The sequence below is a fragment of the Falco biarmicus genome, chromosome 7 (assembly GCF_023638135.1).
Source record: "Falco biarmicus isolate bFalBia1 chromosome 7, bFalBia1.pri, whole genome shotgun sequence".
NCBI lineage: Eukaryota > Metazoa > Chordata > Aves > Falconiformes > Falconidae > Falco > Falco biarmicus.
The window spans coordinates 20,216,341-20,230,668 of NC_079294.1; the positions used below are offsets into that span (position 1 = coordinate 20,216,341).

Genomic DNA, 14,328 nt, shown 5'->3' on the forward strand with positions numbered 1-14,328 from the left:
CAGCTCCCAGCAGGCAGTGCGCGCCGTGAGGCCCCCCTACGCGGCAGCCCGGGCAGCGCCTGACGCGCCTTGCCGCCGGTCACCGTCAGCCCTGCCGCAACGCGAGCGGCGGCGCTCTACCGGGGGAGCTAGGCCCGCCGGGCTGCCCGCGTTGCCGCCGCCGCGGGGGGGCTTGGGGCGGGGGTGCGGCGTGCCGGGCGCCCGGCGGCGCGGGGGGAGCCGCGGGCCGCCGCCGATGGCGGAAGTGCCTGGCGGGGGAGCGGCGGCGCGGCGCGGCGCGTAGCCGAGGGGGCCGGGGGAGGCGGTGGCGGTCGCTGTCGCCGAGCGCGGCGGGAGGCGGCTCCCTGCCATGGCGGGCCGCGGCGCCGGCTCCTCGGAGCACCTGGAGCGGCTGCACGAAATCTTCCGGGGACTGCACGGAGAGCTGCGGAGCGTCCCCGAGCGGCTGCGGGGCAGCGCGGCCGGTGAGGCGGGGGCGGGCGGCGGCCGCCCCTGGTTGCTCGGGGAAGGGCGCAGCGGTGGCGGGACGGGGCGCGGGGCTCCGCCGGGCGCGGGGCCTGAGCCGCCTCTGCTTGTCGGTGGGGCCGAGCCCGCTGTCCCTCCGCCCCGCCGGGGCAGCTGGGCCGCCGCTCGGGGCTTCCCTGCCGGCGGCCTCGCGTAGCCGGCGCTTGCCCTAGCGCCGCTGCAGCGCCGTTTGGGCGTTTGTGCCGCCGTAGATAAACCTGATTTTACAGCCGGCAGGGCAGAAGCCCTTTAGGAGAGCCTGTGCCTGGGGAGGGGGTCGGCCGTGGCGCTGGCAGGCGTTCAGTGCATCCCTGTCGGTAGCGCCTTCTCGGAGGGGGCGGGCGGCTTGGCTCGGTCTGGCGTCGCTGCGTGTTCTTTTCCAGGTGCCGCTATGTTCTGGCAGCTTTGCTCTTGAGCGTTAGGCCTGGCCCCCAGATATGCAGGCAGCGAGGCTGGTGTGTCACTTTACATCCTCCGGAGCAGCAGCTCTCGTCTGGCAAACTTCAGCTCCATAGCCAAGCGCTGCGGTGCTGGGCTTTCCGCTTCAGTCTCACCTCTGAGGAGGAGTTGTTATTTGGATGCTATTTTATGCTGTTTCTATGCGAACTGTCTAAATCGCAGTGCTTTGGCTTGTTTTGACATTGTTGACTCTTGGTTAAAATCTCATCAGCAGAAATAAAAGCACTTCTCATTATCACAACTGTCCACAACCGTTTGTAGACTTACTAGAGAAGATATGCATTTTAAATGACTGTTCTAAAAGTCTGGTTTGCACACTACCTACTCCTAGACTAGCAAAAAAACTATCAAGTTATACAAAGTTATAGTAGAAGCAAAACCTAATTTTGTGAGTATTCTTTATACCGTACCAGTGGGTAAAACACTGACAGAACAGTTCTCTGTAGGACTTGGCAATGTGCTTCTAATCCAGTTCTTAATACTTGGCAGTATTCTGAGAACTGGAAAGGGAAGTGATCTGACAAGGACAGTTTCACCAATGTCACAGAATCTCTTAGATTAAATGCTTCTTTCATATGAGAAACATGATACATTGTTGAACCCAACCTCAGCTTGGGTTTTGTACCAGAAGGAGCTGGGGCTGTCAGCCACGTTCTGCTGCGGTCTGGTAATTATCCCGGAATTTATCAAATTTCTGTGTCTAGGTGTAAAATCATACAAATGGTTTGTGCAGAATATACCAGCCTGTACTAGATAACACAGACTATGAAAAGCTGAATGTTCTGTTTCTTACCTGGCTTTCTATTTAATAATGAGTAAAATTCAGGGTTGCAGTCCTTGTCATCAGCGTTTCCAGAAAGTTTGGTTCAAGAAAGATGTTCAGACCTGCATATGGCAACTTTCAAAGCTGAGTTAATTTCACTAGAGGTCGACAAGAATAAAAAGCATAAAAGAAGAAACACCCTTTCTTGTAGGAAATCCTTATTTCCTTGTAGAAAGGAGAGTGGTTGGTTTCTTGGTAAAGCTTTGTCAGGTCTCCATGGAACTCAGATGGTCTTGAGCAATGAATTCTTGACAATGAATTCTGAGCAATGGGCTTAAATGGCATATTTACAGGCAGTGATTTTTGCAATGCTTGTAGGTTTTCGTTTGTTGGGGTTTTTTTCAATCGATTATAAGTAATTGCAAACTGATTTTTCAGACATGCTACAAAATTTTATGTAACTCTCCTGTTCTTTAAATTTGTTGCTGCAAAAATGCTGGTATTATTTTTGGAAAGCATTTCTAAGAGAGTTTAAGTCAAGTCAGGAATTGGTTTATCTGGTAGCGGTGTTCCACTCTCCTAATGTGCTTTGTTTGATTCTTGTACTTGCGGGGAAGGGAGTTGTATCTTTATTTTTCGAGTTATCTGATCCTGAAAATTTCAGGAGGCAATAAGAGATACCTCGCATACTTTTTTTAGATGATTGGCATACTCCCAAACTTGAGCAACAACAGAATCTGTAGTCCTTGGGACATCTTTGAGGGACAGAGGTTTAAAAATGCTGTTTTACTCTGTATAAACAAGATAACAAATTCGTACCTCTAAAAACAAGATTTTTCATTCCAAATTTGTAAGAAGGCATTTTAAACAGCCTGGATCAGTTTCAGATACAGATACTTTCCTCTAAATTAATTCAGTTAGCTGTACTTTTCAACTGAATCTTTCTTACTGGAAATAAATCAGTTTAATGTTGATGAGCATGTGGATAATGTTACTGTGGCTTTTTACGTTTTACTATTACTGTACTAAAAATATTGTTGCATAAGTCACACATTAATCTGGAGTGATATGAATTAAACTGCTCAATATATTCTGGGATTTCTGTTAGGCCCGATCCAGTATAATGCTTTCAAGCCACATTACCCATAGACAAGAAAGTCTCAAGCCATTGCTGCTTGACTTTTGGAAACTAGTATTTCTTTAACTGCTCGTTCATCAGTGCAATGTCTTACTCCACTCGGGGGACATAAAGAAGGTAAAATGCTGCTTTGTCAGCCAAGTTTTGATCAGTTTGAGACAGCAGCTATTTTAAGAGGGTGTTACTTAAATCAGATTAGAGAAATGACCTGTATGAAAGAAAATACTGACTTCTGAAGGCTGTTTTGCTGCAGTTCATGTCCACTTGTAACACAGCTATGCAAATAACTGCATCAGCACAAATGTGTGTGGCGGTAAATTATAGAAGAAGTTGAGGAGAGTGTGTTTAGGAACCCTGTAAGTCAGCATTTCCTCCTGAATAAACTGACGTGTGATACCAGCTGATATCCTGATACCCGCTAGTGTGTAATGCATTAACAGTCATAATATAGCTTAGTCTGTAATAATTCTGTGTACTGCTTGAGAGCATAGCTTCTTGTTAGATGATGGTTTTCGATTCTGTCTTAAGTTCTCAACAGTTCAGTTTTGGGGGCTTAATATGAGTTTTAACTGAAAAGGAGAACCTACAGCTTAGGCATGTTGTGTACATGAGAGGCGCTATATATATATATATGTATTTTGATCACTTCCATTTTTTTTCCTAGTCTCTGTTGAGAACTCAGTGGAATAGAACTGCTTCTTTTGCAGAGGACCGTATTTACAAAAGAGTATTATGAAGTCTGATTTTTTTAGACTTTTTTTTTGTCATTTTGCAATGATGCTTTCATAATGTTGTCTTTAAGTTTAATCACATTAGAGAAGTTTTACCAAGATGACTGACTGCATTTTTTACTAGCTAAAATTTTAAGACTGCGTTATTCTCTCCTGAGAGAGGTGAATTAGGCTAGTGCATATTTATCAGGCTTCTGACAGAAGTTTGTTTAATTCACACTACAAGAGTCCTCTTGTGGTCATCTTCAGTGCTTTTGCAAAAGCTTATAAAACATGTATTTTGGCTCCATTGAGGTACGGGGAGTTTCAGAATTATACTTCCACTGATTGTGGGTATTAGAGATGTATGATAATTTCTTAACATATGCAAAATACATGTCTTACGGTTTTGTTTAAAAATAGAATAACAGTGGTGAAACCCATTCTTTGGCCTCCAAAGCCCTAGATGCAGGGATCCTAGCAAATGACTGTCACAAACAACTAAAATACATAGCTTTATTGGCTGATTCAAACAACTGATGTCATTCCAGAAGAGGAAAGCATTTGGGCATTAATCCATGAACCTGAGGTGATAATGTGATGGCACCTAATCTAGAGTACTCTATAGAATACTTACCCTGTTTACCTAGTTACTTTAGGACCACAAGAATGCAGAGCGTCCTGTCTGCCAGGAACTTCAGGGCTCACTTGGAAGATGTAGATTGACCTGATTTTCTGTTCAAATCAATAGTATAGTTTCAGCCTTCAGTGATCTTGCCAAATGGATGCAAAAAAAAAAAAAAAAATTTATGAGCTGTTTACCAGCATGTCCTCTTTCATGTTATGTGTTTATCAACACGTAATTTTGTCAGTGGAGACTGGAGGATAATAGGTCAGAAAAATATTTCAGGTTTGAAAAATGAGTTCTTTTGTCTCTCAGGTAGTGGCCAGCATTTGGAAGGGTGGTTTCTGCTGTCTCCCTGTACCCCCTTTTGAAAAGTTGTCATAAGAACAGGCTGTTCCTGTTTGTGGTAGATTTTGATGTGGCATTTGTGTAATCAGCCATCTGTGGCAGCTTCCTTGTCTGTAATGGATTGAGTTGAAGTTCTATTGTCTCTGTGTAGTATATCTGACATGCTACTTTTTCTTTCACAGAGGAGAAGAAAAAACTAATTCGAGAATATGATGAGAAACAGCGTGAAGCAAATGAAACGGTAAACATAAGTCTAGGCTTCTGGCCTTTCTGACTGGTTGAAATTTGCTTAAAAAGGATATTACCTTTCTTTATGGATCCTGTTCTGGCAAGCAGATATATTTTTTTTAATACTTTATTTTTAATTGATCTGATAGTTGCGTCTGTCTAGGCTTTTGTGGGTGTATATATGTACACACACATACAGATATACACAAATACTCTTACATGTGGGAGGTGGTTGGGTTGGGTTTGTTTGGTTTTTTTTCTTGAGTGCTCGCTTTGGCCATTGCCTTCCCACTGTTGAACAAAGGAGAATGACAGAGGTGCAATTAAAATTGCTAGAGATTGTAGAGAGGGCTTGTAGACAATCTGCTGCTGCTTTGCCCTGACCCTCTGCGTCTTTTTTCATGTTGCTCTTTGACCCATCTGATCTTTCTATAGTAGTCTGACGGTTAAATATTAGGAACCTTGAATATTTGAAACCTCTATTGTATTGGCTTCCGGGACAGCAGGTGATGTGGAACAGCACAAAAAACCCCTGTGTGACTTTTTAATATCTTTTTAAGCAAGACGTTATGGATTAAGCTGTCTTTTCATATTAATGTGACATTTGTTAGGATGTTTGAGTCAAAGCTTTATTCTTCTGACTTACTGGGGTTTATTGACAGATACCTGTGTAGGTGATATATGAGATGTAGAGCTCATATTGTGAGAGAGCTCATATTGGCAGACAGCTTTAAGCATTGTAAATTTGTAACAACTGTCACTATAAGCTGATGTGAAAATTCATGCATCCAGAATCTCAGTGTTTACAAATCCTAACTCCAGTTGTCATGCCAGGATAATTCGGAGTGTGAATTTAGTGGCATGCCTACCTATGCAATAGATCTCTATTGCATAGATATGAGAAGCTGATACCTATCCTATAAATGCTTAAACTATGTGAAACTGAGAACTGCAGATTCTGAAGTTATAGAGTGACGTTTCAGGATAAATCAAGCATTTAATCCTAGCAGTTAATTTTTGTTTCTAATCTTTTTTTTGAGGCGTTGTGTATCTGAAAATCCATGGAGGTTGAACAGCATTTGCAGAATGGTATACATGATACTAGATGAGGTGTATAGGTTTTGGGGTTAATCCCCCTTGCCCAATCACATAAAAACTTACAAATCCCTTCATCTGGGGGTGAGTTTTGAATATAGCTGCTGATGAGAATAGATTTGGTGCTTTAAAAAATAAATACATTTTCTTTCATTCATTAAAGCTGCGGGAAATGGAGGAAGAACTGAAGTATGCTCCCCTGACTTTCCGCAACCAAATGATGAGCAAAATCCGAGCGTACAGGAGAGACCTCTCCATATTCCAGAGAGAGATGAGAAGCACAGATTTGGGATTGGGCCCTGGAAGTCAAGGCGATATAAAATATGGAATCTTCTCCACAGAAAATGAACAGAGTGTGAGAATTAGATATAAATTTTGTTTAACGTTGCTGTGATTGTTTAATATTCCCGATTTACTGTTTACAGTGTTTCTACTTTAATCCACTTAGCCTCTGTGCTTGTGTAACTCCCTGTGTTACATGTAACATCTCTCTGCATGTAACATGAATATCTCAGGGAGGAGAAGGAACACTTGGAACTCAAAAGGAAAGCTTTTCTGTTCTAAAACAAAGATATGAGTATAATCAAAATGGAACTCCTTGAAGGCCATGCGGTTAGTAACTTACACAACATTCTGTACTGAAATGCTTTGTTTAATCATGCTCCTGCAGTAGTGAAAACAAAAGTGATGCTACTGACTGAGAAGAAAGGCCAACTGATCTAGTTTTAGGCTCCAAAACTAGCAAAGAGTGAGAGTCATGCTCTGTATAGGTACCTTGGTGGAATTCTCTTAAGCAATCTCAGTGTAAATAATTCCAAGAAAATGTAAGTCATCTTCTAGCACTTATTCACTATGGGTGTGCTGCTGCAGTGCAAGAAATACACCAGTGTCTTTGTTTACCAGATAATCTTAGATACAGCTGAGCTAATGAGACTGAATCTGCTTATCTTCAAAATGCTGTCGTCTGTACAGGAAGTTCACGGAGGTGGCCTTTTGGTTTGTCTGCCTTAGATAAGGCAGGTTTGAGAGAGGCTCTTTCCTTAGTGTCTTGTTCTGCAGTAGCTTTGTAAATTTTTGCATTTGATTCCTTTTGATTGGTTCCTCTAAAACCTGAGAGCAGGGTAGTAGATTAGACTTTCTGAAGCCTGAGAAAATACTTTATTTTGAGCTACTTTTGACCCCAAGATCAGCAAACATTTTTATCCTCTAGCCGAATCTACTTATCCTCTAGCCGAATCTACTGACATGAAAAGAGGATCTTTGTTACTTAGCAGTCCAATAGTGCTGTTTGTTCCTAATCCTTTTGACTGAAACTCTCAATGATTTTCCTGACAACCAGTTGTGGAGTCACAAATAAGACTGAATTTAGCTCGGAATGGAAGGAAAAGTTAGCATCTGGAAAGCAAAAATACTATTTTCATGTAAATAGTCTTTGAAGGAAAAGTAAATTGTTACAAAGACAGCTTTTTGTAACTGTTTTAACTCTTAGCTGTGTGTTCTTTTTTAAGGTTTAACCAGATTTAGCTGTAACCTTACAATGTGAACAAGAACTCTTTCAAAATTAACTAAGCTATATCAATTAACATAAGCAGCATGTACAGCTAATACAAATGGATGGTCTGTGGAGTCATGTCCTAACTTTTTAATATGTCAGAAGCCTAATACCCCTGTCTTTGTGCTTAATAGTTAAGCATACATTATTTTTCAGACTAATCTGCAGTCACAGAGGGTGCTGCTTCTCCAGGGAACAGACAGCCTGAACCGAGCCAGCCAGAGCATTGAGCGGTCGCACCGAATTGCTGCTGAAACAGATCAGATTGGCACCGATATAATTGAAGAACTTGGGGAGCAGCGGGAGCAATTGGAACGCACCAAGAGCAGAGTAAGCAGAGAAACTGTGGGCATTGTATTGAAACAACCTGGTATTAGCTTAGTGGGAACTGTATGCCAGTAACTACTCTCAGAGACCTCCCTAGACACAGCAATCGATGTTTCCACAGACCACATCCAGGCTGCCATGTTTCTGTGCTGTGCTCCTAGTGTAGAAGGGCCCAAAGCATGACGGCCAAATGTCTGCTGCTGTGTCTGTGCAAGATTGGGTACTAGACCTATGAACCTGCTAAAAAAGAATAGCGCTACTGAAAAAATTGAGAGATTTAAACAAATGCTAAGAAGTTGCCCACCACTAGATTACCAGTACAGGTTTAGATTTGGGAGGCAGTTAGCAAGTTTTTCTCAAGAAAGGAAATTTAGTAGAAGCTTAATTACTTAATTACTAACCTTCCAGTATTTGTAGGGAGGGAGAAAGTGTCAGACAAGATGCCTGTTTCTCATCCTTGGGTCAAGAAGCTCTGCTTCTACTGCAGAAGCTTTAAAAAGTATTAATTCGTTTTACACGGGCAAAACGGAGAATTCAAGTTTTAAAGTAACAAACTGATAGGATTTTCTGTGTGTACAAGGGATCCTGAGTGTAAAGGTTTTAGGTTAGTGACTTGCAGGGGGATGCTGAATTTGGCAAGTAAGCACGTTCAGCCAAAACAAAAAGCATACCCCTTTTCTTGGTAGTTACCTCTACTCATTGCAACAAAGCCCATAGCTTTTTCATTTAAGTAGTTTATTTATTTCAGTCAGAATTTTATTTGCCCTGTGCCCAGATTTGGGTTGGAGAGCAGGAAAGGAAATGTTATCTTAAGATTTGTAGGCATAGTATTTGTCTGTTCTTTTTCTAGTAGAAAGTATTACAGTCCTTCAAGCGTGTCAGTCTATCAACAGATGGTTCATGAAGCTGTGACTTTTATTGTGAGCCTTTTAGGCATTGTATCACTGAACAGCATTAACCACACATTCCAAGTAGAAACAGACTTTTTTCTTGCTTCATCTTTCATAGAAAAGATTGGAAATCTAGTATGCTTTGAATGGACTTGGTAGTTTTCTTCCCAGCTTTGTCCAGTCCATCTCAGTGCAAAGTAATGTATTACAGGGCCAGTTTTGCAGCTGAGGGCAATAGCTTGAACTACAGAGGAACTGTGCAGGCAGGCATCTGTGATGTTAAGTGACCTGGGTTACCTTTCACTGACCTTGAACGTTTGGAACTGGAGTAATGAAATCTTACCTGGAGACCTCCAGTGGCCATATGTCATGAATCCTCACTCTGTGAGACAACAGCTTTTTTTAGTTGTCCACACCCTCAATTATGTGCTGTGTAATAGCTGACCAAGAAGTACCTGACAGTTCATTTCTGAGCATTATGAAGCTGAAATGGAGCATCTGTTAACAGTTCAGAGCTCACATCCACTGGGTCAGTTAGACCTGTCAGTGCAATGTGGTTCTTTCTTGGCTAGAAATTGAACAGCATTTCAAACAGTTCCAGACATACGCTGGGGAGAACATGAAGGTATCATTTTCTTCTGGTGTCAACAACAAGTATAATGAAATGAAATTTAATGAAAAGAACTAATACCAAGCTTCTGGTATTGGTAGATTAAATAAAGGGGCGGAAAGTGGTCCTAAATTGCGTATCTTTTTATCTAAGGGAAAGTGTACATTGAAGTCTTATTTCCTTCTTAGAAAGGAGACAACGCTTCCAGCTGGTACTGTGTGTAGAGAACAATGATGTCTCTGAATTTTGAGAAAATATAGCCTCAGTCCCTTTATTAATTACAACATTTCAACACCAGCTACTTCCAAGTACATCTTACAGAATTGCTGCATACTTGTTCAACTGACAAATAACTTTTGTTGCTTCTTAGTTGGTGAATACAAGTGAAAATTTGAGCAAGAGTCGCAAGATTCTACGTTCTATGTCCAGGAGGTGAGTGGCATGACTGATGTAGAACAGCACTTGGCAGCTAGCATTGTTGCCTGCTGGTTTCAGGTAAAAAAATAGAGTGTCAGCTGAAACTGTTAGGGAATGTGTAAACATGCCTATGGGCAAAAGCCAATTTGTGTTTTCTCCTCTCTGGTTACGTATTTAATGGAGTGCAGGTAGTTGAACTCTGCTGAACATGTACTGCTTATTTAGGGTAACACGCAGTCTTTAACCATCCTGCATGATAAATTGTGGAAGGGCATAAGTTACAGCAGATTGCTGGTGGTAACTTTAGACACAGCATGTTACTCAGGTTGGAAAAAGCTGTGCCATACATCGCTGCAGCATTAAGTGATTTAGATGTCCGATGACACAGACAGATCTCTATTTATCCCGTATTAATGTCCTAGAGTAGCTAGACTGTCATATGAGAAGCTCTGAGCCTGACCATACACTGTGTTTTGGTGACTAAAGTAAATGTGTATTTGGTTTCTTAACTATATGGTTTACTTATCCTTATAAACCTGTTCATGGAGTGTATTTCCAGTAGGTCCTTCTAGCCTAACACTCTTTCCTTTATCGTAATTTCCTTTAGCAATGGGTATAGCCATGTAATTTTCATTAGAAGTACATTATTATTTTGAGATTTTACAGTTTTACTTCAGCTACATAGTTCCAAGTAAAAGCACCACAGTGTGGATTTTAGTACAGGAGTTCAGCTGATGCTTTCCTCTGTCCTTAATTGAATGAGTAGGCATGTATAGAGCAGAATGATCTGCCTTATGTGGGGTGGGGGAAGAGGAACAGAAATGCTACTGTTGAAGTAGAAGATTTAAGCAGAATTTCCAGGAAAACCTGAGTAGGAAACTACTGATTTTGTCTTTTCCTGCTTGTTAAGAGCTATTCCAGTAGCCCTTGTGTGGTATAGCTGAAACAGGGAGTACACTTAGGGAAGGTAAAATGGTGACCAAATTATCTAGAATCTGCTTTCATAACCAAGGGGAAAAGAAGCTATCTTGGATTTTTTTTTTATTTTTTTTTTTTTAAACTCTAGAGTAACCACTAATAAGTTGTTGCTGTCAATTATCATCATCCTGGAACTAGCCATCCTGGGAGGTGTGGTCTACTACAAGTTCTTCCGCAGCAGATGAATCTTTGTGACTCAGATGAACTTTTTCACCACTGAGGAACCAGATGAGCTGTTTGTTCCCTCTGACTGTCTGATGATTGAGCTGTCTCCTGAGACAGCATGTTCAGCTGAAACTGTACTGACACTAGAAAGACAGAGAATGGAAGTAAAAGGAAAATGCAGAGACAGACTTGAACTACTGGTAAGATTAATAAGAAGGTAATAAATATTTTATCGTCTCGATTTGTATATATTTAACTAAACAAATAAATCTTGGTATGTAATAAAGTAGCCACCAATCAGTGGAAAAGCTAGTTTATTTAAAAATTGAGAAGTTAACAGTATTTGCCGAGTGTTGACAATCTGTTCACTCAGGTGCCTCAGCAGAGCTCTGTAATGTCCGATGTACCTGACACTTCAGGTTCTTAAATCCTCACTTGCTCTTCACTGTCAGATTCATCTGGAGAACTGGGTGTTGGGAGTTCATCAAAAGCAGTGTGTGCTCCTTCCCTTGTCTGCCCAAAGCACGTTGCTATCACATCGACTGCAAGACTAGCAGTTGCGTTCACTTCCTCTTGAGAAGCTCCAAGCAGTGGATTGACTTCAACCATGTCTACAGCTGAAAGCATTCCTGTGAAAATTATTTACAGCTTTGTTACTATGAAAAAGGGTAACATCTCTAATAGGGTTTCTTTTGTGGTCTTTCATTCATTGCAGCAAGCCTGATATTATTCTACCCCTTAGACAAGTAACATGGGCTCTCAGGTGAGGAATAAGGTTATTCTTAAATACAAGTTCGTGTTTTTCAGTGTGGTTCTTTCTTATGACATCACTACCTCACTCGTTCGTGCTTTTAGCATTCACAAAAATAAGCTTGATGTTCCCCATAAACTTAGGAGAGGAGTATTTTTTAATCTTGTTTTCTCCTAGTCCAAAAATTAGGTGATGTAAAATAGTCTCAGCTAGTATTTTTTTTGCCATCCTATTCATCATTCTGTTGACTCTTGTCTAGTTGTGGGGTTTTTTCATCCTTATATTGAATCAGCTGCAGTGTACTCAGTGAAAGCTTGATTTGTTAGCTTTGAATCCTAGAACGGACCTTCAAACTGTTTAGAATTGTTTGCATCCATTTTTTTTATTCCAGGTGCCCATTTTTATATCTCACCTCACTTTTAGGAATAAGGGACAGTATTATACAAGATGACCAAGTAATTTTTGGCATTAGTTAATCATATTATATGTTTTATTTACTTTTGGTAAGTTGAAGTTGTTGATTGTTAAGCTGCTTCCAACACATGGGGTATTGCCCATCTGTAGGGCTTCTTTTTCCCTTACTGAAGGTTGAATGTAGGCACCTTAGCTTTGACTGCATTTATCTTACTAAGTTACACAGTTACAAGCTCAATGTAGTTTGTTCTGTCCTTGCTTAGTCTAGTACCACTGGTCAGCTCCTACCTGTGTTGTGTATTTCCTCAGAGATGTACATGCCTTCTCTGTAAGTTAATCCACCTAGAACAGGAGTCCCAGTTGCTGGAGCCAATGAGGGATCAAAAGCATCAATGTCAAAACTCAGGTGAATCGGTCTCTGTCTCCTGAGACAGAATAGAACAGGAAAAGCAATGTCAGAACCTTAAAATTTTTTCTACATGTATTTCTTACTGTCCAGGCTGATCAGCAAAGCAGGATGATGGTTCATGATGCTAAAGGTCCCCCTTAAGTCCTATACCATGTCTTACATATATTTGGAAAGGATTTTTTTTTTAAATGTCTTTGGACTCTGAAACTCTTTAAAACTTTCCCCAGTACACACTGGGAAAACAGAAGTTTGCCTTCCTAGTTTCATTGAGCACCTGCTCAGATGTGAATTGGCTGATAAGTACTTTAGTTCTAACCATCTTATCTGGTGTTTGTCTCCTTAGCTGGAAAAAGGTACAGACATGTACGACATAATCTAGCCTTTTCTCCTTTTGTACAGAAAGCCAGGGCGAAAGGCTGAACCATTGCTTTGTGTGGCATCTAGGATAGAGGAAGCGCCAAGCTTGACTTCATAGACAGCTCATCATCAAGATGAATGGAGCCTTCCACATTTTTCAGGCCGAGTTTTAAAGGCAAAGCTGCCTCTAAACTCTGTCACGTAAGCCTAGGATGTTAGTTGCTTACTACATGAGGTCTGGCAACCAATGACAGCTTAACAAATAGGTCACTGCTTGTCACTCAGATGAGCTATGTAAGTGGTAGACTACATACTTCCAACTTACTTCTCCCTACTAATCATCTGCTGTACCTGGATTAGCAACTTCTTTACTTGGCACAACTGCAGCTAGGAGGGGCAAGCACACCTTTAGATATAACAGCATGCAGCACAGATCTACGGACCTTGTTCTGCTTACAGGACTTTGTTCTACCCTGTGAGAGGTTACCCTTTAACTCTGATCCTCACCATGTGTCCCTAGTGTAGCACTATTTGCTGCCTGATCCGGTTCCCCAAACTTGAGCAAGGTTAGCAAAGACTTCAGTATTGAACTGGAGTAAGGGAGCGGTTACAGTGACCTTCACTAGCCGAACTGAAAGCGGCAGCTGGTTGTCATCAGGACAGCGTATGTGAGCACAGTCTAAGGAGGAAGCCATCAAATGCTTCTACTTCTTGTACCAACAGCTGAATTCAAGTTGCTATATAGATACATAAAGATACAGATTTTTTTGTATAATGTATACCCTGGACTCAGAGTTGATTCAAAGACCTTGTCAACCTGCAGCAACGTGCAGAATTCCTCAAGAAACAGAAAAAAAAAATCATATAAAACAGCCACAACTGTACTGACTAATGTAACTCATTGTGTAGCTTTTTGCCAAACACTATCAAATGGTTCCAGTTCAAGATGTGGAGGTCAAGGACTAAAGTCACTGCTAAGACTTTACTATTTACTGGACACTTAAAGAGTTCTGTTAAGCCACCTTACATCAAGAGTGACCTTCACTTGAATTTAAATTTCAGAAAAACAGGTATTCAACAAGTGGATGACAAGAGTAGTTTAAATCAGGTAATAGTTTTGTTACCTGCTCATGAGTTGTTCAAATGTTCTTTCCATAACTTTCTGAATTCCAAGGCGATCAATATCCCTCATGGAAAAATACTGGATGTCATAGTTCTTCAAAATATAGCTGTTTAAAAAAAGAATTGTAAAAATAATTACTGGCCTAAGCTTAAATCTAGCAACCTTTGTGAACAGCCCGATGAGGAAAGAAGCTCATTATTTCAGCCTTTTAACAAAAATCCTTTAAGTCAACTTACTATTCAGCAGGATCCACATCTCTCAAACCAATGTACACAATATCAGATGCTGAAAGGCAGGGCTTTACCCAGGAAAAGCCAGGAAGCTGTGGTACCTGCAAGCCAAGGTTTGGTATTAGGTTAGTTTAATGACATACATAACAAAACTGTATTTAATGCTTCCCTCAAAACTTTGTATTTATTTATAGCATCCTTTCTCTGTCTAAACAGAGACACTTAAATGACTTGA

General features: G+C 41.2%; 2 protein-coding genes across 2 annotated transcripts in view; one reads left to right on the forward strand and one right to left on the reverse strand.

The window, feature by feature from the left end:
- Positions 1 to 11,117, forward strand: VTI1B (vesicle transport through interaction with t-SNAREs 1B). Its single transcript, XM_056347559.1, has 6 exons — positions 1 to 464; positions 4,730 to 4,788; positions 6,034 to 6,225; positions 7,579 to 7,752; positions 9,620 to 9,681; positions 10,733 to 11,117. The coding sequence occupies exons 1-6, from the start codon at positions 350 to 352 to the stop codon at positions 10,827 to 10,829; spliced, it is 699 nt and encodes a 232-aa protein (XP_056203534.1). The 5' UTR covers positions 1 to 349; the 3' UTR covers positions 10,830 to 11,117.
- Positions 11,107 to 14,328, reverse strand: part of ARG2 (arginase 2) — a 22,269-nt gene continuing 19,047 nt past the window's right edge. The window contains exons 5-8 of the mRNA XM_056347557.1: positions 14,100 to 14,194; positions 13,865 to 13,969; positions 12,263 to 12,399; positions 11,107 to 11,438 (exon numbers count right to left, since the gene is read on the reverse strand). Coding sequence (XP_056203532.1) covers positions 11,233 to 11,438; positions 12,263 to 12,399; positions 13,865 to 13,969; positions 14,100 to 14,194 — 543 coding nt within the window. The 3' untranslated portion in view covers positions 11,107 to 11,232. The remainder of the gene's footprint in view (positions 11,439 to 12,262; positions 12,400 to 13,864; positions 13,970 to 14,099; positions 14,195 to 14,328) is intronic.